This window comes from Bison bison, unplaced genomic scaffold (genome assembly GCF_000754665.1).
Source record: "Bison bison bison isolate TAMUID 2011002044 unplaced genomic scaffold, Bison_UMD1.0 scf7180017864048, whole genome shotgun sequence".
Taxonomy (NCBI): Eukaryota; Metazoa; Chordata; class Mammalia; order Artiodactyla; family Bovidae; genus Bison; species Bison bison.
The window spans coordinates 7,120,412-7,147,090 of record NW_011494620.1 but is presented as its reverse complement, the minus strand read 5'-3'; the positions used below and the strand labels follow the sequence as shown (position 1 = coordinate 7,147,090).

Genomic DNA, 26,679 nt, shown 5'->3' with positions numbered 1-26,679 from the left:
CAATCGAAAGGCAGAATGAGTCTAGAAAATAAGAGAACATTTTTGTGTATTTATAAAAACTTAAAGATATTAAGCTAGTAAGTCAAAGTTAGGTGAAAGGACTCTTTACAGTATTCAGTAAAAGACTCTAGAACAATTGGATATCATTTGGAGAATTTAAGTTAGATATTCATGTTACATCAATATAAACTCCAGATGAAATTGAACTCTCAAACCTAAAAAATTAATTATAAAATTAGAAACCTTAAAATCAGAAAAATAAAAGATTAGATGTCTTTCCATAACATTATTTAACATGGCATTATTCATAAAATCATTTATACTTTATTATAAATACTTAATTCTCTGCCACGAATGTAAGTTCCTTGATCACAGAGCTCTCATCTTTGTTTTCATAGCACCTGGCACGTAGCAGGCATTCAAGAAATCTTTGATGCCCTTGCAGCCCTACCTCCCAGCGTCCAGGGAGGGGAGAAAGGCTGCAGGTGGAGATAATCACCAGTAGCAAGTGATGTAATCTTTCATGCTTAAGCAGTTAAACCAGTATAAAAAGCAACAGGGCTCTTGGAGGTTCCTGGTTGGCAGACACTTTGAGGTGCTGGGAGGGGGGTGCATTTGGAGCGGGCATATGGGAACTCCATGCCCTTTCTTACCTACGTTGCCCCATGCCTCTCTCCCATTTGGCTGTTCCTGAGTGCATCTTTTATTATAAACTGGTAATAGTAGTTAAAGTGCTTTCCTGAAGTCTGTGAGTCTTTCCAGCCCATTAACAAAGAGGAGGAGTTTGTGGGAACTCATGGATTGGTCAGAAGTGTGGTGACCTGGAAATTGCATTTCGCATCTGGATTGGGGGCAGTTTTATGGGACTGAACCCTTTAATTTGTGGCATCTGATGCTGACTCCAAGTAGATAATGCCAGAATTGAACTGAATTATTGGACACTCATTGAAGAAGTGGTGCTAGAAAAAAAATACCATGTATTAGGTGCTCAGAAGAAGATTTAAAAAAAACACTTACATAACTTTCTATAACTGCAAAACATAGATGTTTTATTTCAGGGTCTGGCTTATTTTCATGTTGTCTGAGAAGAAACTAATATAGGAATTAAATATCATCTTAGTGGTTTTTTTTTGAATATGGGGAATTGTGCTATAAATTTGAGGTTCTAATAAATAATTAATTTTAAACAGATCTACAGAAAACCAGGAAATTCCCCCTATGGAAAATAAAGTTGCAGACTTTAGAGAAGAAGAATCTTCTTTAAATTTATCTTACCAAAAGCATCAGTGCTCTGGCTCCTGTCTGATGAAAATGCCATTTACCTTCAAGGGGGAAAACCCTCTGCAGCTACCAATCAAATGCCATTTCCAAAGACGACACGCGAAGACAAACTCTCATTCTTCAGCACTCCACGTGAGTTATAAAACCCCTTGTGGAAGGAGTCTGCGAAACATGGAGGAAGTTTTTCGTTACCTGCTTGAGACAGAGTGTAACTTTCTATTTACAGATAACTTTTCTTTCAATACCTATGCTCAGTTGACTCGGAATTACCCAAAGGAAGAAGAAATTGTTTCTGATGTGGATATTAGCAATGGCGTGGAATCGGTGCCCATTTCTTTCTGTAATGAAATTGACAATAGAAAACTTCCACAGTTTAAGTACAGAAAGACTATGTGGCCACGAGCATATTATCTAAACAGCTTTTCCAACATGTTTACTGATTCATGTGACTGTTCTGAGGGCTGCATAGACATGTGAGTAGAAGAACATGGCATTTCAAAAAAATCTTCTGAATGTAGGGGCACTTGTCAAGAAATGCTGCTGTGTATCAGTTTGTTTGTCTGTCTTATCTAAAACCAGTTCATCAAGAATTGAAAATAGATGCACTCTCTCTTTAGCAATAGGAAGGAAACTCTTCACCTGTTATTTTATTTATTTGGGAATTATTTCTTGCAGAGATAAGTTTTTCCCTTAATCTGTTACTGTAACTCTTAATAGCAATAATTAGAGCTAATGCTGTGTAACTGTGCCAAACATTGTGACAAGTGCTTTCCCTCTATTTTCTTGTTTAGTCCTCACAAAGTCTTATGGAGTAGTTAATATTATTTCCATGTTACAAATGAGGAAGTTGAGAAACCAAATGTAAGGTCAACAAATTTAAGCACTAGGATTTGAACCTATGCTGCTTGCTGCTGCTGCTGCTAAGTCACTTGAGTCATGTCCGACTCTGTGCGACCCCACAGACGGCAGCCCACCAGGCTCCCCCGTCCCTGGGATTATCCAGGCAAGAACACTGGAGTGGGTTGCCATTGCCCTCTCCAGTGCAAGCATGCATGCTAAGTCGCTTCAGTCGTGTCCGACTCTATGCTACCCTGTGGACAACAGCTCACCAGGCTCCTCTGGCCACAGGATTCTCTAGGCAAGAATACTGGAGTGGGTTGCCATTTCCTTCTCCTATGCTCTTAACTGTTATATGTCATGTTTTACTTTTCACATATCTTTTCCTTGCTCCTTTTTTAGACAGTTAATGGTGCCTGTCCTGATCCTAAAATTGACATTCCATAAAAAAATGAAAACATGTTCTAATATATCAAGACTTTGAAAACCATTTTGTTTTAAAGGTGTATAATTTACTGGTATTTGTAGGTTTGCATCGGTAGAACAGAGTTGCATTATATGTACATTTGCTGCTGCTGCTAAGTCGCGTCAGTCGTGCCCGACTCTGTGCCACCCCACAGACGGAAGCCCACCAGGCTCTTCTGTCCCTGGGATTCTCTAGGCAAGAACACCGGAGTGGGTTGCCATTTCCTTCTCCAATGCATGAAAGTGAAAAGTGAAAGTGAAGTCGCTCAGTCGTGCTGACTCTTAGCAGCCCCATGGACTGTAGCCTACCAGGCTCCTCCGTCCATGGGATTTCCTAGGCAATATGTACATTTAACTTAATGCAAATGTAGCTGCCTATACTAGGAAAAAGAAAATGCATGAGAGAGATAAACAGAATTAATTTAAATTGTATAGATAGTAGTTTTTAACCATCCTGTCAGTTAGGAGTGTGAGATGAGGTACATAAATACAGTTTGGCCCAGTTGCTTTAGGTTTTGTCATAGAGGAAACCTCTCACTGTGCCAAGTTTTATTCTGTTTAAATATAGGTTGTTGTTTTTAAGCGTTGCCTCTAACCTGTCTACATCTGGCCAAGCCCAGTCTCCTTCAGTGTAAAGGAAAAAACTAACTGTTGGGTTGGACAGTGTTTACTGAACTTTATGGTTAGTTTAACAAGGTGTTTTTCAAGAATAATTTTGATGGTGTGTGATTTTTGCCTTAGACCATAGAAACTAATCCCCATGTAACGTGCACCACCAGCATACATATGTTCGTTTTTTTGGTCACAAATTACAAGAGAAGTCACAAAATAAGCAAAAGCTGAGGCTCACGGGAATCTGGAATTGGACACAAGCACTGTGGCCAGGGATTCTAATCCTGACGGGAATGGGAATTAAACGTGTCTCATGCATGGTGGAGAGTGGGCACCGAGCTCTCAGGGAAAGGGGGCAGAAACAGGGACCTACCCAAGGCTAGGAGGTTGGCTAATAACAGGGCCTGCAATTGTATAATTGTATTGATAACAACCAGGCTTAGAGCTGTGAAACCCATAGGTCGGATCCAGAGCAGCCAGTGTAGAGGAACACCCAGGAGTAACCTGTACAGAAGTGTAATCTCGCATAGTCAGAGCACACAGAGGCATTTAGGATCATGAAGGCAGCCTAAGTTCCAACAAATGGCAGAGTTCACACCTGAGGAATCAGAGATAAATGTAGAATGTGACTGAAGGAGACTTTAAAATAGGTATGTTTAAAATGTCCAAAGAGATAAAATATTAATATCCATGGAATGAGGAGGTGATTATTTTTAACTATACTGTATAAGTAAAAGAGCCATTTAGAAATACGGGAAATAAAGCATATGGTTATGGAAATAAAAAACTAAGTAGAGGGACTAAGTGGTAGCATTGGTATAGCTGGAGAAACAATCAGTGAATAGCAAAGCAAAACTGAAGAGTTCTCCCAGAATGCAAAGAGATAAAAATATGAGGAAAAAAAACTTAGAGGTTAAAAAATATGAAAGGTCAATGAGAAATTCCAACATACCTCTGAGAAGAGAGCATCATTCAAAGAGACAACAGCTGAGAATTTTCCAGAACTGAAGAAAGATAGGAGTCCTCAGAGTGAAAAAGCCTACTGTGTACTAGGAAGGGAAAATAAGATAACTTACATTTAAATATATCATGATGCAACTTTGCAAGTATCTAGGGCAAAGAATAAATATGCTAGCAGATGGAAAAGAGAAAAAATACATTGACAGGGCAGTTTTTATCAAAAATAGAAGACAAAAAGGCATATTAGCTTAAAATGCTGAAGGAAAATAAATATAAAACTAGAATTCTGTAACAAGCCAGTTATATGGTAGGGGGTGGGGGTGTTAAGAGGGTGTTCGAACAATTACACAGCAGTTGAAGATATGCACTCCTGTTTTTCAGCAATAGTATTTTTCTACCTAGAGCATTGTTTTCCAAGCTCTAAGTTTCAGTTCAGTTCAGTCGCTCAGTCGTGTCCAACTCTTTGCGACCCCAGCACGCGGCACGCCAGGCCTCCCTGTCCATCACCAACTCCCGGAGTTCACTCAGACTCACATCCATCGAGTCAGTGATGCCATCCAGCCATCTCATCCTCTGTCGTCCCCTTCTCCTCCTGCCCCCAATCCCTCCCAGCATCAGTCTTTTCCAGTGAGTCAACTCTTCGCATGAGGTGGCCAAAGCACTGGAGTTTCAGCTTTAGCATCATTAAGCTCTAAGTTTAGTAGGATGTAAAATCACTTAAAGGGCTGTAACTAGAATCTTAAAAATTAAATTGTACAGGAAGTACCATGTGTACAGGAAGTACAGTGATAAGGTACTTATATGTGACTGCTATTTCTTACTTTACATATACACACATATAAATATGCATGCCTCTTGTAGGATCTTTTCTTAGAAATGTAAGACATTTCTTGCTATGAGTCATAGTCAAAAATATTTGAAAGCTGCTACCCAAAAGATGCTTAGACAGGGACATAAGAATAAGGATGTTGCAGCATTGTTGTATTGAAAACTAGAAGCAGTTTAATTGTGATTCTAAATGCTGTGGAAAAGTTAAGAAGGTAGATCTCAAAAGCATTATATTGAATGAAAAGACAAGTTGTAGGATAATAGCTATGGTAATTTTTTAAAGCAATACATTGTATTGTTTGTGGGTAAATATATATGCAAAAGTATAAAGGATGCCTCACCAAACCTCTTAAGAGCTTAGTTTTATCTTTTTTTTTTTTTAAAGAAGATCATTTATACAGTATATATGTTGTAAATTATAGTTGACCTTTGAACAATGCAGGGGTTAGGGGTGCCAGCCCTCGAAAACACAACATGTAACATAATTGGCCCTTCACATAAGTGGTTCCGCATCCATAATTCCACATCCAAGTTTTCATCCAACTGTAGATGAGGTACTACTGTGTTATTTACTATTGAAAAATATCCACATATAAGTGGACCTGTGTAGTTCAAACCCGTGCTGATCAAGGGTCAGCTGTATATACATCGGAGAAAGGACTAGACAAAACGATGACAGCTGATTCTGTCTGGTCAAAATGAGTGTTTGTTATTGTTTGTGTTGTCTGTACTTTGTAAACTTTGCAAACAAACTTATATTGAAAAAGCAACAATAGATTTCTACATCTGTAAATAGAATCCAAGTCAGTCAATATATTGCTTATTTTTTCTGTTGCAAACGGTAGTTACCACTCTGACATGTATTGTATATATACAGAAAAATACTGAAGTGAATCATAGACGAAACAATCTAAGTCACTTGCCGTTTAACACAGGAGATGAGAGTCAGAGATTTTTAACCAGTAGTCACACATCAGGTTTGCAACTGAGACGCCCAGGTTCCTTACGCCTATAGAGTGTTAAGTCCCTGTCATGTTAGATAGTCATCTCAGTAGTTAGAGAGGAAATTTGTTTTTAGGTTTTCATGTTTACTGCTTAGCAGTGCTATGAAAAATAGCCGGATGCATGGCATCAGTCTCCTCAATCTATTTTTATGTCATTGGAGACAGAGATAATATAAAACATACACAAAACTATGTAAGTTCTTCTGAGCTTGACATGTTTAAGTTTATCCATTGTAGGAGGGCAAACCTGGGAGAATTCTCACAATGAAGCTTCTGCTGAATAGGAAATGAAAGGAATTCATTTTGAAATGTTAAAACTCATAGTTAACTATTTCATGAGCAAGTCAAGGTACAGGGCAGTTTATAATTATTTATGAACTTCTGGTAAATGTTGTCTTTCAAAGAGGTGTATTTTATTTAGGGAAGAAGTCTCGACTGTCCATGCGCCAAACAACTGTTTTAAATACAATTATAGTCTTTATACTTTTGTCAAGAGAGTCTCTTAACTTGATGCTTTTTTATTCTGACTTCTCCATACATTGTCTTCCTCCTAGAACAAAATGTGCATGTCTTCAACTGACAGCAAGGAATGCCAAGACTTGCCCCTTGTCAAATAATAAAATAACCACTGGATATAAATATAAAAGACTAGAGAGACAGATACCTACTGGGTAAGATACGCTGTGGATTTGTTGCAGGGTGTTTATATCTTTGAAGGAGGGTGCTTTATCATTGTGGCCTATTTAGTCTTATAAATGTTGTTGATGTGAGAGTTGGACTATAAAGAAAGTTGACTGCCGAAGAATTGATGCTTTTGAACTGTGGTGCTGAAGAAGACTCTTGAGAGTCCCTTGGACTGCAAGGAGATCCAACCAGTCCATCCCAAAGGAGATCAGTCCTGGGTGTTCACTGGAAGGACTGATGTTGAAGCTGAAACTCCAATACTTTGGCTACCTGATGCGAAGCGCTGACTCATTTGAAAAGACCCTGATGCTGGGAAAGATTGAGGGCAGGAGAAGAAGGAGACTACAGAGGATGAGATGGTTGGATGACATCACCAACTCGATGGACATGGGTTTGGGTGAACTCCGGGAGTTGGTGATGGACAGGGAGGCCTGGCGTGCTGCGATTCATAGGGTCGCAAAAAGTTGGACATGACTGAGCGACTGAACTGAACTGAATGCTTAATTTCTTATTTGTTGTTCTTGTTCAGTTGCTAAGTTGTTCCCGACTCTGCAACTCCATGGACTGCAGCACACTAGGCTCCCCTGTCCTTCACTGTCTCCCTGAGTTTACTCAAATTCATATCCATTGAGTCGGTGATGCCATCCAACCATCTCAACCTCTGCTGCCCCCTTCTCCTTTTGCTTTCAGTCTTTCTCAGCGTCAGGATCTTTTCCATTGAGTTGGCTCTTTGCATTAGGTGGCCAAAGTATTGGAGCTTCAACTTCAGCATCAGTCCTCCCATTGAATATTGAGGGTTGATTTCCTTTAGGATTTGACTGGTTTGATCTCCTTGCAGTCCGAAGGACTCTCAAGTCTTCTCCAACACCACAATTCAAAGGCATCAATTCTTTGCCACAGTTCAAAAGCATCGGTTCTTCAGCCCTCAGCCTTCTTTATGGTCCACCTCTCACATCCATTCATGACTACTGGAAAAACCATAGCTTTGACTATACAGACTTTGTCGGCAGAGTGATGTCTGCTTTTTGATACACTGTCTAGGTTTTTCACAGCTTTCCTTTGAGGGAGAAAGTATCTTTTAATTTCATGACTGCAGTCACTGTCCACAGTGGTTTTGGAGCCCAAGAAAATAAAGCCTGTCAGTGTTCCCACTTTTTCCTCATCTGTTTGTCATGAAGTGATGGGACCAGATGCCATGATCTTTGTTGGGTTTTGAGTTTCAAGAGAGCTTTTTTTACTCTCCTCTTTCACCCTCATCAGGAGGCTCTTTAATTCCTCTTTGCTTTCTGCTTTTAAAGTTGTATCATCTGCATATCTGAGGTGGTTGGTATTTCACCTGGCATTCTTAATTCCTGCTGGTGACTCATCCAGCCTGACACTTCTCATGATATACTTCGCGTATAAGTTAAATAAGCAGGGTGAAAATATACAGCCTTGATGTATTCCTTTCCCAATTTGAAACCAGTCCATTGTTCCATATCTGGTTCTAACTGTTGCTTCTTGATCTGCATACAGGTTTCTCAGGAGACAGGTAAGGTGATCTGGTATTCGCATCTCTTTAAGAATTTTCCACAGTTTGTCGTGATCCACACAGTCAAAGGCTTTGGTACAGTCAGTGAAGCAGAAGTAGATGTTTTTCTGGAATTCTCTTGCTTTCCGACAACAGATGTTGGCAATTTGATCTCTGGTTCCTCTGCCTTTTCTAAATCCAGCTTATACATCTGAAAGTTCTTGGTTCCTGTACTGCTGAAGCCTGACTTGAAGGATTTTGAGCGTTACCTTACTAGCATGTGAAACGAGTACATTTGTACAGTAGTTTGAACATTCTTTCGTATTGGCCTTCTTTGGGATTGGAATGAAAGCGGACCTTTTCTAGTCCTGTGGCACTGGCAAGTTTCCAAATTTGCTGACATACTAAGTGCAGCACTTTAACAGCATCATCTTTTAGGATTTTAAATAGTTCAGCTGGAATTAATTTCTTATACCAAAAATCTAAATTAAAGAATTTTTTTTAAAGCCTGTATATCATTTTTGGAAATGGAAGTCAGAGTGCACACATGTAACATGCAGACTGTACTTGACACTCATCTGCTTTTCCTCTGACTCTTACCCCTGTTGGGTTAGCTTACTTTGGGTAGACATTTCCCCATTAAGACATATACTGTGCAGAGGTCATCTGAGAATTGGGAATTTTCGTCTTTTCAAGGTGGTTATTGCTAAAAGACAAACAGAAAAGTATTCTTACTAGATTTTCCCTTCTTAGACATTGGGAGACATTTTAAAAGAGCTAACCCTTATTCTGTGCCAGGCATTGTCTCAAGCACCTTGTAAATACTGACTTATTTAATCTTTTTTTAAAATTAAATTTTATTGAAATGTAGTTGATTTCCATGTTGTGTTAGTTGTGGCTATACAGCAATGTGATTCAGTTATACATCTATCCACTTGTTTTTAGATTCTATTCCCATATAGGCCATTATAGAGTACTGAGTAGAGTTCCCGTGCTATACAATAGGTCCTTATTAGTTGTCTATTTTATATATAGCAGTGTGTATATGTCAACCCTGATTAACGATTTATCCCCTTCCCCCCTCAAATTTCCCCTGTGGTAACCTTAAGTCTGTTTTCTACATCTCTGACTCTATTTCTACTTTGTAAATAAGTTCATTTATACCATTTTCTTCGATTCCACATGTAAACAATATCAGGTGATACTTGTCTTTCTCTGTCTGACTTACCCAATTCATTTAATCTTCACAAAACCACCCTATGCCATATAATCCATATTGTATGGTAGTACCATATAATCCCCATTTTAAAAATGGAAGATTGAAGCACAAAGAGATTAAATCCATGGGCACACAGCTAGTGAGTGCTGGAGCTGTGATGGGAACTAGGCAGTCTAGCCCTGGGAGCCTTCACACTTAGTCTCTTTCCCTCAGTGATTATTAGCGAGGTAGCAATAGAAAGTGCTTTTGCTTTTAATTTGTCTAATTGATTTTCTCTTGTATATTTTATTGACAAGCATTTATGAATGCAGCCTATTATGCAAGTGTGATCGACGAATATGTCAAAACCGAGTTGTCCAGCATGGACCTCAAGTGAGGCTACAAGTGTTCAAAACTGAGAAGAAGGGATGGGGAGTGCGCTGTCTAGATGACATTGACAGAGGGACGTTTGTTTGCATTTATTCAGGTAAAGCAAAGGTTTACTTTCACATTACGCTGTGGTAAGATCTACATTTCTGAATCTCCATTTTACTAGTCAAGGCTACTGAGATCTTATAGCAAGGATAAGAGCAACAATATAGGAGGAGTATCAGAGGAAGGCAAGTGACTGGGAAATTGAGCACTGAAGGGATGACATGCGTTAAGAGGTACCAGGTGTTCCAGAAAAGAAAGGCTAAAGGATAAAACTTGGGTTACTGCATGAGATGTGTTTTTGGTCTCTGTGGCTGCAGATGCTTCAGGGTAAAGTAAGAAAACTTTTAAATAGAAAAATAAATGATTTACTAAGGTAAAGATTATTGGTCAGAGACTGTCTTCGTCAACATCTTGAGCTATTAGAATTTAACAAAAGTTAATGTTATAATGAATACCTTTAGGTGATGATTCAGTCAAGGCTGCTGCTGCTGCTGCTACCAAGTCGCTTCAGTCGTGTCCGACTTTGTGCGATCCTGTAGACGGCAGCCCACCAGGCTCCTCTGTCCCTGGGATTTTCCAAGCAAGAGAATTGGAGTGGGTTACCCCACTGCCTTCTCCAAATCAGTCAAGGCAGTTCACTCCCATTTCAGGGATTCTATAGAGAGTTGCCCATGTTCTGAGCAAAGCCTCCCCACCATGTGTTCAGTTCAGTTCAGTTCGGTCGCTCAGTTGTGTCTGACTTTGCGACCCCATGAATCGCAGCACGCCAGGCCTCCCTGTCCATCACCAACACCCGGAGTTCACTCAAACTCACGTCCATGGAGTCGGAGATGCCATCTAGCCATCTCATCCTCTGTCATCCCCTTCTCCTCCTGCCTCCAATCCCTCCCAGCATCAGAGTCTTTTCCAGTGAGTCAACTCTTTACATGAGGTGGCCAAAGTACTGGAGTTTCAGCTTTAGCATCATTTCTTCCAAAGAACACCCAGGACTGATCTCCTTCAGAATGGACTGGTTGGATCTCCTTGCAGTCCAAGGGACTCTCAAGAGTCTTCTCCAACACCACAGTTCAAAAGCATCAATTCTCTGTGTGTTAACGGTTATGCAAATTACTGATTCTTTCAGGCTATAGCCCACAGCCCAGACAGGTCCATCTCTAGTAGTCTTTTCCTTTTACCCCAGAGTGTTAGGCAAAAGTCCTCACTTTGTGTGTGTACCACGAAGTGAGAAAGGTTGGTGAAATGTGGCTGTCAAGGCAGTCTGAAGGAGATGTGCCAGGCAGCAGGGACCAGAGCAGTCCTCCTCATCTGGAATTCCAGGTTCACTTTAGTGAGGGCAAGAATCCTCAGAGTTCAGAACGGTCACGGCTGGATCCCTGCCACATCCCACTTACAGACACAAATACTGCACAACTTGCCTGGACATTTGTCTCTCATGTTTCTCAAAATAACTCTTTGATAAAAGTTAGCTTACCATAAAATGCCAGATGGTGTCCAGGAAGTATCATTTACTGACTTTATCTGCATTGCTAGAAAATGCACCTAAGGGTATCTCTCTAATCTAGCTGTTAATTTTGACTTATTAACTGTAATTTTAAGTTCCTTGAAAGAAAATGCATAAACTTCAGACTAACATTTTGATTACATTAAGGCTTAAGAAGAGAACAGGCACATATCACCACAGATTTAAATACATCACTTTATAAATAAAGTTTTTAAATGATAAAGCATTCATAACTAGACACAAAAGCTATAATTGTAAGACTAGAGTTCACCTCTCTAATTTTCTAGAGTGCTTTCTGATCTGTATTGTTTTATATTGTAGCTGAATCTCTTGTCTTCTGTGATACTCCACTTCAGACAAATACTTGTTCCTACGTTTTTTCATGTACTGGAAGATACGAAGTCTCTTCTTGGTCTTTTATTATTTCTCACAGTAGTTTTCTTGGATGAATTAATGTTTCTCTTCATTCTAGAAATGAGGTTCCATACACGGTTCTAATAGAGCAGAAGAGATGCCCTTTTGTTGCTTAGTAACTGTATTACTTTTTGTCATATTTAGCTCTTTTACTTTTTCTTTTAGGAAGATTACTAAGCAGATCTGACACTGAGAAACCTGATGCTATTGATGAAAATGGAAAAGAAGAGAATATTATGAAAAATATGTTTTCCAGAAAGAGGAAAATAGAAGTTGCAGATTGTGAGGTTGAAGTTATCCCAATAGAACTGGAAGCACGTCCTAGAAGTATGGAGACTCAGGAGTATCCACCTAAGCTCCATAATAATACCAAAGAGCCTATTACGTGAGTGAGATCATAGGAACCCAGTCAAGATTGACCTATACTGTTTAATACCAATTAAGAGTAGTTCTTTTTCTTCTTTCTTATTTTCCACTCCAACTTCTGTATCTCCTGTATATCAGTTTGCTTCCCAGTTGTAAGTTTCACACTGAGAAATCTAGGGCACTTAAATTTAAAAATCTAACCAACATACTGTATTTTCTCAGTTTCCATCTGTGGAACTTCATCTTTAAAAACTTTGACTTTAATCAGATTGTTTATGGATGTCATGACTTTGGCAGTTCTTTTTATTTTCTATAACCATTTTATTTGCAAAGGTTTTCTTTGTTTTTTAAATATACTTCCAGAATGATTGGCTTTAAAATATGACTATTCTAGTGAGGAGTAGGCATAGGTGTTATAACTTAGATTAATTTCTAGTGAATATTTACATAACAGTGATGCTATCTATATTTCGGGGCACAATAAAGAGCATTTTTAGTGATTTACAGAATAACTTTGTTTTCCTTTTCAGAGGAATGAAATATAACAGCATTTCAAGAATTCGATATCATTCTGTCATAAGAAGTCCTAAAACCAAGACCGTCATTATTCAACACAATGGGAAAAATATGGTAAAAACTGTAAAACATAGATGGTGCCCTTCTGAGAACATTACTACTTAATTCAAATTGTTTGTGTTAGTTAATGATGTGTAGGATTTCTTTTATTATTTTGTAATGTGGTGCTGTTGAAGTGTTAGGACTATGTTTTTTAATGACTTTGTATCCTAAGTAACGGTTGGCATGTTCCCAACTTAGATACAGAAGGAGAATGTTGATCATGATCTGACAGTGTATTCTACTGAGACTTAGAGCTATACAGTGTAAGAATTCATGGAAGAAGCTAAAGTGATAGTGTTACATAAGAAAGAAGGATGGAGTAATTTAGGTTGAGGAGACATGGTTGTGAGATGTAGGAGAAAGAACAGAAGCAGTCTAATGAGAGAGTCATCCAGAAAGCAGCACTTTACATGATAGCCTGTGAAGATACACTTTGCAGTCTGTCCTGAGAAGAATAGCTAGTCAGAGACTATAACTTAAGAGAATGATGCAAGAAACAGAACAGGCAGACAAAATGGTAGTTCATGGCTTGTTGGTGAAAAAAAAATTCTAACGTAGGTGGTACACAAATACTTGCCCTCTGCCTAGTAACATACAGAAGATAACTCCTTAATACCACATCATTATGCGAAGATTGGGCCAGGAGATCACATAGACCTGGTTTGCCCTCCAACACTGCACCTTAACTAGCTGGTTAACGTCTTCTGTCTACAGTTCTTTTTCTGAAAAATTAGAATAATAATTTCTATGTCAGAATTAAGAGGGTTAAATGAGATAATGTCAGAAACGTAGTGTAGCACAATGCTTGACACCCAGCTAAGTGCTCAACACATGTTGAACGTTGAAGTCCGTGGAAAAGAATAATAATGGTCAAATGTGTTCCGTGCCAAGCATTGTGCTAAACCTAATACCCCTTTTTGAAAGTTATCATTACCATATAAAGTGATTGCAGTGTCCTCAACTCATGGAGATAGGCAGCTCCTTTAGCCTTTTCTTTCAAGTAACTACCCAAAGAGTGTTTTTAATCTTTGCACATCTTATAGTGGAAGCCAAATTTATCATCTGGTATCAGAATTGAGGGATACCGACGGATATATTTGTATTTTATTTTGAATTTATAATGCTTCAAGAATGTCTTGACAGTCCTTATAATTGTCATAGCTGTGGCTCATGAAAGTGCCTGGGAGTAGTACACAGCTAAAAGGGCTCCATCCTGTCAGAGATTCCTCAGGGTATCAGCTTTGAGTCTTTGAAAACTAATCTAATTGCTGCAGCCTATGAAGATTGATACTTGATGAAAGAGGCCTTACTGCTAACTTAAATTCTTTTTCCTAACCTAGAAAGTAAAGACATCTTCCTTGTTTTCTTTTAAGGGATTTACTTCCTCAGAGTCTGTCACCTCAGAAGATAATGGGGAACTTAATCCAGCTCAAGTACATCTGAACTCTAAAGCCAAGGAAATGAGAAGTAGGCTTTGTTTCATTCTGTGGTTGTCTCCCTCTTCTGCTTTTTGTCTCTCATGCTCAATACTCATAGCTCATTTTTTCAGACACTATTACAAAAATGCTGCATTCATCACAGGGCTTTCTCTACGTCTAGATCAGAGGTCGACAAACCGTGATCTGTGGGCCACATCCAGCTCACCACCAGTTTATGTATGGCCTGTAAGCTAAGATAATTTTTACCTTTTAAAATAACTGAGAAGAGATGAGAAGATAAATAATACTTTGTGACACTCGAAACTTACAGGAAATTATATTTTCAGTGTTGCTAAATGTATCGGAAGATAGCCACACTCTTTCGATTTAGTATTGTCTCTGCTTTCGCACTATGGTGGCAGAGCTGCATACTCACACAGAGATGGTGGCCCACAGTGTTTACTGTTTGGCCCCTTACAGAAGACGTTTGCTGACCCCTGGTCTAGATGCCAACCGTGACCTGATGCTGGGCAGGAGAATAGCGTGGACAACTCACAGGCCATCTCTGGCTGTGGAAGCCCTGCCCAGCGCAGCCATTTCCTGACTCTTTGTTTAGGCTCCTTTAAAAATAAAGACATGACATTCTCCTGCAGTATTCCAGCCAGTGCTGCCCCAGAGGATGCTTAGCAAAAAGTGAAAATATTGCTACCCTGAGTGCTCATCTTTCAGTGTTACCAGTCTTGCCATGGTATAGACTATACAGTCCATGGAATTCTCCAGGCCAGAATACTGGAGTGGGTAGCCTCCCTTCTCCAAGGATCCTCCCAACCCAGGGATCAAACTCAGGTCTCCCGCACTGCAGGCAGATTCTTTACCAGCTGAGCCACAAGGGAAGCCAATTTAATATTAAAACCTGACAAAACTGGACTTGAGTTCATTTACATCTCAGTATACCCCTCAGTGGGGAGATGTTGCTGAGACATGGCCCTTTGTGAAGAACTGACTGACCGTGGCCTCTTCTCCCTTTGGGCTTCCTTGGCATATACACCCCCAACTCCCCACCTTCCTAGTATTAACAGAAAGAGGGACACCTTTGTAAATTTATATCCTGTTTTTAGGCAGAGAGAGGAGAGGACTGAGAGCTTTTCCTGTATTACTGCTTAGCTCAAATTGCCCTTAGCTCAAAATAGTTCTTATGTCAAAGATGTGTATTTTGGGACAACAGTCTCATATATCACCATTTAATGCATGAAAGTCATCTGAGAACTATTGCTCTTGGTTCTTTTGTTGTTTTCATTGACCATTATAGTACATATAGCAGGCAGTAAAAAATCAGTTATTACTATTACTGCAAGTAACCTATGATAGGAAAAAGCAGCCAGAAACAGTGATGATTACATCAAAAACATTAATTTTAGAAAAGTATAATTTCTTTCTGCCACTGAATTGGGAGGCACAAATGACTTTTTAACAATAAATAATTTTACTTATTCCATTTGACAGGCATTCATACTTTTGAATATTTTGGAAAATTATTTGCATTACTGGATAAGAAAAATAAGCAGTTCATCTTCTAAAGTATTGTTGTTTGTAAAAGTGTAATTACTGAATGATCATCTAGCAAAAACACATATACAAAACCCATAGCGGTAGTTGTTGCTACTGGGCCTTAGAGCGGCTGACTCTTAATCAGGGTCTCCCCAGCCTTTCATTGGTATCATAAAGGCCTAAAATGCTCCCTAAACCCTTTCTGTTACAGCTGTTTAGAATATATTTAAATGCAGAGTCCAAAGTTGAAGAAAAGTCAATTTGTAAGGAGTAGAGCTTAACTATAGTAACAGGAAGCAACATGTATACAGATTCATAAAAAGGTATTGTTAGGTAGTAGAAAGAAGGTAGACTTCAGAATCAGATATTTCTGATTCTCATTATTATTGCTAGTTAGTTGAGTGAATCCCTTAAGCCTTCAGAAGCTCAGAATTTTCATTTGTAAAATTGAAGTACTGTGTACCTTAATACATTGTACGGATTAGCAATAATTAACACAACTTGCACTTAATTAGTATTGTTACTCTCAGCAGTATTGCTCAGCCATTTGTATTCCCTGACAATTCTTCCAAAATGTTTATTAGAGGACTCAAGCTCAAACCAAGTTGAAGATTGTAAAGACAACCCTGTGATTGATTCCGATGTGATAGATATAACCAAGTGTAGAGAAGACACTCCGCCAGGGGACACAAGTCACCAAGCAGTCACACTGGATAACAAGAATGAGGTTCAAATACAAAAGCCGCAAGAGGAAAAATCTCCAGCATGTCAAAACCAGCAGGTCTTTTGTGGTAAAGAGTTACCGAATGAAACCAAAGATGCTTCATCTGATTCTCTAGAGAAGTTCAATAAAGGGAATGTGTTTCTATTGGATGCCACAAAAGAAGGAAATGTGGGCCGCTTCCTTAATGTGAGTATGTGGGCTGAGATTCCTATATCTAAACACATTTTTTCCCTAGGCTTCTTCACAAAATCATGAGGAAAATGTGACTGACGGGTTCCAAAGCCACGCTACCTGGATTAGAATCCCAGGCCTCTACTTACTTGGCCTTGGACATCTTACTTGACCTCTCCAGGCTGTATTTCCCATTTCAATAATATGGAGTTAATAACTGTCTAGAGTGTTGTGAAGATTAAATGTATTATATATAAAGTGCTTAAACGGTATCTAGCACACAGTAAACATTTGCTTAAAGAAACTGTAAGAAATTATAAGTAAGAAAATATATATATTTATTGAAAGGCTTTTAAGATGCATTCCTTCAAAAAAAAAACAATGGGGGCACATAGAATAAGTTTTTCTTTTGTGTCATATAATAGAATGTCTTATTCAGAAATGCCTCTATTAAAAAAATTTAGTTGGGAGCACTTATGTTTTACTGTTCTCACTAAATTTTGATTGATTTAGTGGCTTAGTACTGGAGAATGCAATGGCAACCCACTCCAGTACTCTTGCCTGAAAAATCCCATGGACGGAGGAGCCTGGTGGGCTGCCTTCTCTGGGGTCGCACGGAGTCGGACACGACTGAAGCGACTTAGCAGCAGCAGCAGTGGCTTAGTACAGAAAACTATTTATCAGAATATTGCATTTTACTATCTTACTCTTTTTTTATTCCTAAGCCATAGTCATTTGCTGTTTCTGTATATGTTTGGGATACATGTAATGAGACTTATTTTCATTTATATAGAGGAATATTTATGATTTCTCTGATTTAAGGTTCATTGGGCTTCCCTGATAGCTCAGTTGGAAAAAAATCCGCCTGCAGTGCAGGAAACCCCGGTTCTATTCCTGGGTCGAGAAGATCTGCTGGAGAAGGGATAGGCTACCCACTTCAGCATTCTTGGGCTTCCCTTGTGGCCCAGCTGATAAAGAATCTGCCTGCAATGCGGGAGACCTGGGTTCGATCCCTGGGTGGGGAAGATCCCCCTGGAGAAGGGAAAGGCTACCCACTCTAAGTATTCTGGCCTGGAGAATTCCATGAACTGTATAGTCAGTGAGGTCAGAAAGAGTCAGACACGACTGAGCAACTTTCACTTCACAAGGTTCATTGACACTTAAGACTCCTGGCATCTTCTTGATGAGAGGGAAACTTTGTATTATTGGCCGTAACTACTGTGTAGGGTGGAATTGGAGTTAGCTTTTCCCATCAGACTGCCAGTCTCGTCTCTCCTGCCTCCTACCATCATACATGCTTTTCAAAGAATGTATAGTCCCAGAAATTTTCCTGGGGAAAAAAGAAAAATACCTTCACCACTAGTCTTAGTGTCTGTATAGACTGTCCTGTCTTTGGCCAGCTGGACCGTGCAGAAGCCACCTGCATTCCTCCTCCTCTCTGGGCTCCACTTTGTTCTGACTTATCCTACCCAGGAGGGTGACAAGGAGTCGTGGAAGCAGGACGGGAACTTTATGATAGCCTCTGCATATCCTTTGGAAAGGTCCATTCAGGTTCACTGATCTCTGGATATGGCCTTAATTTTTCTCTTTGCTCTGTATCAGAGCTCTTCTTCCTCTCTGTGGGGTTCAGTTAGTGGGATGGGCAGCTTTGACTTTTCCCTTAAAATAATGGGGAGCATGCATAGCCCAAGATTCCTTTATGTATTTCCTTTGCTAAACCCAAGACCTATTTATTTATTTGTGGCTGTACTACTTGGCTCACAGGATCTTAGTTCACTGACCAGGGATCAAACCTGTGCCCTGTCAGTGAAAGTAGAGTCCTAAGAACTGAACCACCAGGGAATTCCCCAACACCTCTTTAAAATGTGACATTTGAATGGTTTGATGTTTCATGATAATTTTACATGTAATTCATGTGCCATCAGAAGAAAAAGTACTCTCAAGTCAGAAAATCTTTGAAACCAAAGAACTTTTTTTCCTTGCTAGAGAAATCTGTTTGGCCTTTTTCTTTTTCTCTCTCCCAGTTAGAAGGACACTTGGTTAACAAGAGAATCCTCTCTGAATACTGGAGTGGGTTGCCATTCCCTTCTCCATGGGATCTTCCTGACCCAGGGATCGAACCTGGGTCTCCTGCACTTTCACTACTTCTACACTATTGCCAAACATGCTGGAAGCTACTAAACATGCCAGGAGAGCCAGGAGATCAGTAAAGAATGATCCCTAGCAAAGGACTGGTGGTGGCTTTCTTTCCAGTCAGTTACGTTGAATAGTGGCTGCACTGGAATTATATGGTTGGTCTCACGAGCTGGATCCCCCCTTGTTTATAGGAGGAGAAAAAAAGGCTTTTCTGTCTTTTTAAATTTAATTTTCTACATAGATAATCCATTCTCATGATTTAAAAACTTAAATAAAACACCTTAGAAAATACAAACAGAATTGTTTCACAGCAGCTCTGACCCTGCCAAGTAGGTACCCTGAGTAAAGCTCACCAGGCTCAAACTGAAAAAAAATGTATGGATGATGGGAAGTTATCATTGAAATCTAACAGTGGTCAGTGTGTCTGAGGAATATTCCTGGGATTCGATCCCTTTATGAATCTGGTGATAGATGACTGTGTAGCGATAACAGCTCATGTGCAGCAAAATAACACTGAAATGGTGGTGATAGGAGATAGTTATCACCATGTTAGAAGCCTTGGAAAAACAATAAATAATGGTTGTGTTCAGCAGAGAAATCAATTACTTACATAGATACACTTTCCAAAGGATCTGTTTGATGTAAAATTCAGGTCACAACATATTCTTCATATTAAACTTTTTGTTTTGTTTTAAAAATAATGTACTCTGCCCTTGTTCACCCTCTATAGCAAAATCATTTTTTATTACTTTTTGGTATATTATTATAGTTTCTGTATGCAAATACAAGTAAATGTAAGGATGTGTTCTTACTCCTACCCCTTACCTAAAAGATAGCATATTACATTCAGCGTCCTACACCTTGTGTTTTAAGTTAGCAATATACCCTGGAGATCTTTCTGTATGAGTACACAGAGCTCCTCATTTTTTTTTGCTTATAGGCGCATATGATTCCAATGTGTGGCTATCCAGAAGTTTAAATAATCCTCTTTAGATAGACATTTGCATTGCTTCAAAACCTCTACTGTTGAAAACAATGTTCAGTAAATTATCTTATGCGGATACATATGCAGATATATCTGTTGAATACACTCCCAGATACTGGATTGTTGAATCAAAAGATAAATGCATTTATAATAATGATAAATAGGAGTTTTTACTATTTTGCATTTCTACTGGCAAGATGTAAGAATGTCAAAACAGGGCTTTCTGAATGAATTCCTACCATCAAAATTGTAATGAGCTATGATATTTTGCATACTAGTCAGAAAAAAATAAAAATAAGATGTGTTGGAAACAGAATGGTATTCTAATGCTTCAAAGAACAATGTATCAGGCTTTATGCTATATCTAACATGTATTTGTCTATTTTTGTTGACAGCATAGTTGTTGCCCAAATCTTTTGGTACAGAATGTTTTTGTAGAAACACATGACAGAAATTTTCCCTTGGTGGCGTTCTTCACCAACAGGTTTGAAAAATTTTTTAATATGATTAATTTTGAAATTGTGACTATAAAAATAACAGTACAAAAATATTAAAAGAAGATATATGCTATAGCCCCAACTCTCTGGTACCCTAGAATACTCAGTCATCCCAAACTGTTTAGAGGCGATAAAATTTTAAATAGTTGAAATTTTAATTCTTATTTCCTCTTAGAATTAATGTCCAAAAAGGCTAAAAATGGCAGGTCTCAGCCAGTTCAGTTCAGAGAATAAATGATGCAGAATGCTACATCTTTTAAGTCAAAACTACCCCCGATTACTTCCCCGGGCCTCAGTGCATTGCTGGGGCCCACTCTTTTTAAAAACACACTTCCTCCCTTGTGGATATTGACAGGTTTCTTCTTATTTGGGATTTTAGTAGATTTGAAATAAAACTCAAATAAAAAGAGCATTCCTAAGTAGTGGATGTTGGAGAGAGAAAACCATATTGTTGAGGAGGGTTAATGATGTTATATGAAAATTGATTATAATCAAATTTGGTTCATTCAGGATAATTTATGATTATTTTTAAAATTTCTACTTTCTAGGTATGTGAAAGCAAGAACAGAACTAACATGGGATTATGGTTATGAAGCTGGGACTATGCCTGAGAAAGAAATCCTCTGCCAATGTGGGGTTAATAAATGCAGAAGAAAAATATTATAAATCTGTAGTTAATACCTGCTCATGAAATCAGCTGATCAAGCTGAACCTAGGGCCATGCAAAAGAACCCCCTGTGGTCAGTGGAATTAATTTACATTACGATCTGTCAAGAGAATTCCTCTCAGTTTACCCTTATTGGGAGAGTTTATTTGCATTACTTAGAAATGCTTGGAACAAAATAGGGACATTTTCATACGCATAGTTTATCTCTTTATTCTTACTGCTCTTCAACTATACATGAGTAGAATGGATGTATATATTTTATATGAAATACCACTATATAATTTGTAACTTATTTGTAAATTATGTATTCAAAAGAACAAATGTCACAGTTAATTTCAGCACTTCTTACTGCTTTTGTAATTATTATCTTTGACTTTTCAGGGCCCCACAGGGCCAAATTTCACCTCTTTACCTGCAAAATTTATTTATGTTTAATTCCTGGCAAATAATTTACCATTGTGAGCCATAAGCTGGGCATCAGAACCTGAAGAATATTAATATTATGCAAATTACTTCCAAGTATTTTAAATTAATTGAATAAGCTCCATGAAATAATGTCCCGTCAGTCCACTTGAATGAGAAAGAAGAGAAAACTCTCCTAGGGGAAAGTTTTGGCACATTTTTTGAAATGAAACTTCTTTTCCACAGATTCTCTTCACTCCTTCTATACAAACACAGGAAAAGAGGGAATAGAAACTTGGAGGAGCTGAAATATTTTTGTTCTAGACAGAGTAGAACCGTAAGAAAAGGAAACTTAAGAGAATAGTCAGATGTGGCTTATTTATTGCCAGAAGAGATGGTGCTGGGTAAGAATTGTTGTAAACAATTCTGTTGAAAAAGTCTGAAACAGACCGTTGGAGTTTCCTGGGCATGATGCGCAAATTATTTTCCTAGAGAAAAAGGGAAAGATTTACTCTGCTGTAGGTTTCCTGACCATGATCATCTAGTGAAAAGGGGGTGAGAGCCTCCAAGAGTTAAAACTAACTTTATCTATAACAAAGATGTACATTTGGCTGTCAGGAAGTTCTCCCCACCCTTGGAACCAGCATAGGAATACTAGCTCAAAAAGGAGTAATTGAAGTAGTTCTGGGTTTTTTAGGGTTTGTTTTTTTCTTTTTTCTCAGCTTGCTTCTGGGTTTAATTACCTTTGGTTACCTTTCAGACAATGGAGAAGGAAATGGCAACCCACTCCAGTATTCTTGCCTGGAGAATCCCAGGGATAGAGGAGCCTGGTGGGCTGCCATCTGTGGGGTTGCACAGAGTCGGACACGACTGACGTGACTTAGCAGCAGCAGCACCTTTCAAACAAGAATCTTAAGTTTGTACTGGATTTAATTTCTTAAAAATATTGAAATAAATAAAAATTTAACTTGAAGGTAGTTTAGAGAGTGGAAAACCAAAGAGCTAGGAAAGTGAGCAAGAAATTGTAACCCGACAGCCATAGACAAATGGGGAAAGCTGAGAAGTTAATTTATTCACAGTAAAGATACACGAATTTTAGGCAACGCACTGAAATGAAATGACACTTGAAAAGTATGGGAGATTTGTACAGAGATCTGACATCTTGATCTCCTTCATCTGTACTGGTTCCCAGTTGTCATCTCCCGTCAGCATCCTAGAGATTCCCTTTGTCTTTCCGACGTCAGGTCTATTTCTAGTTAAATCCCCTTATTTCTCCTTTCATTAATTTACTGCCACATATGGGCATGGAGTCACAAAGAGTTGGACACAACTGAATGACTCTCACTTTATGGGTGAAGCACATTCTCCAATACCTTTTGAAAGGGAAAAAATGAGACTATATGTTTCAACATGTTCTTTTGCCCTTACACTTGATTGCTGTTTTGGCAGGGCAGAGAGTTCGTGAGTAGCTTTCATACCCAATTTTGAACATACCTACTACATTCCAGTGTTGCTTTGAAATCTGAAAATGTTCTCACCTCTGGCCTTCAGAGTGACTGTTGGAAGTCAGAGGCCATTCTTTCTCTCTTATATTTGTGACCAGTCTCTCTCTCTCTTGAACCTTACAGCAATCTCTCTGACCCAGCGTTCTGTTCCCAGTAAAGGTCTATTATTATACCTGATACTAGGTGCTTGGTGGGATCTTTCAATCTGAAAACTTTGTTCTTAGGGTCCTTTTCTTGAAGTGTTTCTTTAATGATAACTTATCTGTTCTCTCTTTCTAGAATTCCTGTTACCCAGACAGTAGACCTCCAGGATTGGTTCTCTGATTTTCTTACCTTCTCTGTTAATTTCCAGCTTTGTCTTATTGCTCTACTTTCTGGGAGATTTCCTCAACGTAATCTTCCAATTTGTCTATTGTGGTGGGTTTTTTGGTTTCTTAGTTTATTTGAGGGGGGGTCTCATTTTTTTATTTCTAGAGCTCTCTGAACATTTTGTTTTTCAATAGTATCCTGTTTTTGGTTCATGGTTGCAGTATCTTATCTCTTGGAAAATACTATTTATATAGTACATCACACACAGGCATTCATGCCTATATTTTCTTCCTGAATATTCTGTGACCTGCAAGGTTTCTGTTTTTCTATGTTTCCTTTGGTCTTTGTCTTTCAGGTTTTAGGCTCTCCTTAGTGATCTTGGCAGTCTGCTCCTCCTCAAGAGTGGAACACTGAAAAGCTGAGATTATGATCTGAGAATGGGCGAAGGGGCCCTTCACCTGCTTCACTTGGCCCAGCTGAGCTATTCAATCTCTTTTTCAGTTTCTTTAGGACTTTTTGGCCTGGCAATGAGTCAGTCTTACCGCCTGACGGCAAAACACTGCTGCCAGAGCCTACCCTTTTCTCTCGTTTTGCTGCTGCACACACCTGCTTCTGTAATTCATGTGTGTTGGTCAAGACTAAGTTATCCTTTTTAACACTTTCTCTTTTCTATCCCTAATTTGCCTCCTTTCCTCTCTTCAAAACCTGCTCAAAAAGCAAGACTTCAAGAAGTTTTTCCTTTGATTGCCTCAGCAAACCACCAGCTATGACATGTTTCTTTTTTACAGAGCAACTTATTTTGTAACTGCGATTTAATTACCCGCGTCTATGTTCTTTTGTGTATTTGTTCCGCGCGCCAGAAACCTCATCATGTATGGTGCTGTGTACATTATGGGTGCTAAATAAAGGCTTACCACTGGAAACTGGCATTGTACTGTTAATTCTGCCTCCGCTTATGATAGACCTATTCAGCCCAAACTTGGGGTGTGTGTGAGTGAAATAATGGCTGACCACTGGAAACTGGCATTGCACTGTTAATATTTGGGGGGGGGGGTTGGAGGGGGGTGTGGAGTGTTAGTTTTGATTGTGCCGCATGGCATGTGGGATTTTAGTTCCCCAATCAGGGATTGAATCCGGGCCCCCTGCAGTGGAAGTGTGGAGTCTCAATCACTGGACCGCCAGGGAAGCCCCACGTGATAACGGCTTTTTGAAAATAACGGGTAATCCCTCAGGAAGACCCATCAGTTCTCCAGCTGAGTCCAGGGGCTTCGGCCACCTTTCCTCCGACCATCGGATAAGTGGGCACAGGGTGGGAAGCGCCTGGCGTGATTCGTTTTTTTTTTTAAAGCAGTTCGAATTCAGACTCGGAGGTAGAGAAGCCGTCTGCAAAGCCTCGGTACGCTTCCCCGGCAGGGGAAATCCATCAGCTTGATTTCGCCAAAGCGGACTTCCGGCGGCGGGGACGCAGCGCGCAGACATGGACACGGCGGGGCCTTCCGCGCCCGAGTCGACCCGCGGCGCCAGCTGGTCCGAGGCCCAGGCCGCGCGGGACATAGTCCCGCTCCCGACCGGTGAGTACGGCGCCGGGGGCGGTCGGGTGGGGCTCGGTGGGGGCCCAGGGCAGCTCTCCGGTCGCCGCCTTACGGGAGTCGCCAGCCCCCACTCCGAGACCGCGCTGAAGTCTTTGCCCCGCGGCCCCCGGGCGTCTACCGCCGGCGGCCCCGCGCCCAGACCACTATCCGGGGCCTCTCGGAGGGGCGATCGTTTGCCTCCGTTTACCGTGTGCCTTGCCTCCCCCACTGCAGATGGGACAGCCCATTGCTGCGGTCCTACAGCGCTAGGAATGCAGCCAGCTGGGAAAAGCGAAAGAAAAGCCTGTGGGTTTCCTTTCCCAGCGCGGCTCCACCCGCTTTTAAAACAATGCGGTCGGAGAAGTGCCCCGGGGAAGGGGGAGCTAGGTTGGAGGTGGACCCCTTTTGAAGGGACTGGTCAGTTGGGTCTCAGGGTCAGTTGTTTAGTCGCTAAATCGCGTCCGACGCTTTGTGATCCCATGGACTGTAGCCCGCCAGGCTCCTCTGTCTAAGGGATTCCCCAGGCAGGAATACTGGAGTAGGTAGCCATGCCCTCCTCCAGGGTATCTTGGCAGGCGGATCATTGGCAGGCGGATTTATTTATTTATTTATTTTTAAACCGCTGAGCAACCGGAGAAGCCGGGCGGGGAGAGGGGGTGGGGCTGGCTGGGTTTCAGGAAGCAGTTTGGAAACTTCACAGAGAATGTAATGTTTTGGAACCATGCCCTCCTTTCCATTTAGTAGTTCAAGTCTGTGGCCCTGTCTTTAAGTGAGACAGCAGCCTCTTGAGGGGGCAGCTTTCTTGCAGTTCAACAGGTGTGGGTCTTCTAACCCGTGTAGACCTTCTTCCCAGTGCAGGCTCAGGACCAGGTGCCAGGAATACAGAGATGAGCTAGGCAGACCCTGCCCTAGAGAATCTAATAGGCAACTCGTGTGTGAGCTGCTGAGAACCACAGAGGCGCAAATGAGGGGCTCCTTCAGCTCAGCCTGGTGTTCAGGGGACACCCTGTCTTCGTTTTAAAAGGCAAGAGTCAGTCACCCAGGGGTAGAAAGGGTGAAAGGGCAGTCCAGAGATGAAGACTCGAATAAAGGCGCCAGCCACAAAACATCAAGTGTGGCAGCCACAAGTGAAGCAACATGTTGACTTTCATTTTAGCCAGCGAGCATTTAGCTAGTGGGCTTCCCTGGTGGCTCAAACGGTAAAGACTCTTTCAGCAATGCAGGAGACCTGGGTTTGATCCCTGGTCGGGAAGATCCCCTGGAGAAGAGAATGGCTACCCACTCCAGTATTCTTGCCTGGAGAATCCCATAGACAGAGGAGCTTGGTGGGCTACATACAGTCCATGAGGTCGCAAAGAGTTGGACACAGCTGAGTGACTTAACACTAGCACTAGTGATCATACAGAATGCAAGATGAGTTACTGGAGATGAGGTTGTTTCTCGACCTTTCCCCCAAACTCCAGACTCCTATAACCAATTTAATCAATGCCTGGAGTGATCTCAAACTCCTGTTTGCCTGCACACACCCACATTCTCCAGACCTACTCAACCACTAGCAGCCTTCCCCCTTCCGTTCACCCAGGTGCTCAGACCAAGACCCTAGTGCCACACTCAGTGCCGCTCTTTCCTCCTTGCCTCCCACCTCACGTGTTAGGCAGACCAGTCAGTTCTGTCAACAAAATGTATCTCGCTCGAGCTTGACCTCTTCTTGCCACTTCTATCACTACCATCCAAGCCACCATCATCTCAGGCCTAGACTGTGGGTTTCCTGGCTTCCACTCTAGCCTCTCGTACAGACAGGACTGCACAGTAGCCAAAAGGACCTTATAAAACAAAAAGCAAATATGATTCTCCTGCTCAAAGCCCTCCAGTAGTCTCATTGCTTCCAGAATAATCTTACTGTGGCTACCGTGTACCCCGTGTCCTGATCTGATCCCGTCCCTACCCATCTTGATGCCTGCCACCCCTCTCTGCCTTGTGAGTCCTCTAAACCCCCACCATATTCAAATCTCTGCTCAGCGGTGACCTCCACA

The 26,679-nt window shown here is 40.5% G+C and overlaps 2 protein-coding genes across 9 annotated transcripts in view; both read left to right on the top strand.

The window, feature by feature from the left end:
- The window catches only part of SETDB2 (SET domain, bifurcated 2), a 42,805-nt gene extending 18,295 nt beyond the window's left edge, over positions 1-24,510 (top strand). For 6 of the 7 annotated variants that reach the window (XM_010835700.1, XM_010835703.1, XM_010835701.1 and 3 more), the window contains 10 exons: positions 1,191-1,754; positions 6,542-6,658; positions 9,697-9,866; positions 11,895-12,114; positions 12,626-12,725; positions 14,087-14,180; positions 16,264-16,589; positions 20,091-20,179; positions 20,741-24,059; positions 24,427-24,510. In XM_010835700.1, the coding sequence (XP_010834002.1) occupies positions 1,191-1,754; positions 6,542-6,658; positions 9,697-9,866; positions 11,895-12,114; positions 12,626-12,725; positions 14,087-14,180; positions 16,264-16,589; positions 20,091-20,179; positions 20,741-20,858 (1,798 nt within the window). In that variant the 3' untranslated portion in view covers positions 20,859-24,059; positions 24,427-24,510. Of the gene's footprint in view, positions 1-1,190; positions 1,755-6,541; positions 6,659-9,696; positions 9,867-11,894; positions 12,115-12,625; positions 12,726-14,086; positions 14,181-16,263; positions 16,590-20,090; positions 20,180-20,740; positions 24,060-24,426 lie in introns of those variants that run through there. The other variant, XM_010835704.1, reaches the window with a different exon arrangement.
- PHF11 (PHD finger protein 11) overlaps positions 24,145-26,679 on the top strand; it is a 34,525-nt gene continuing 31,990 nt past the window's right edge. The window contains exon 1 of one of the 2 annotated variants that reach the window (XM_010835707.1): positions 24,145-24,646. In XM_010835707.1, coding sequence (XP_010834009.1) covers positions 24,553-24,646 — 94 coding nt within the window. In that variant the 5' untranslated portion in view covers positions 24,145-24,552. The remainder of the gene's footprint in view (positions 24,647-26,679) is intronic. The other variant, XM_010835706.1, reaches the window with a different exon arrangement.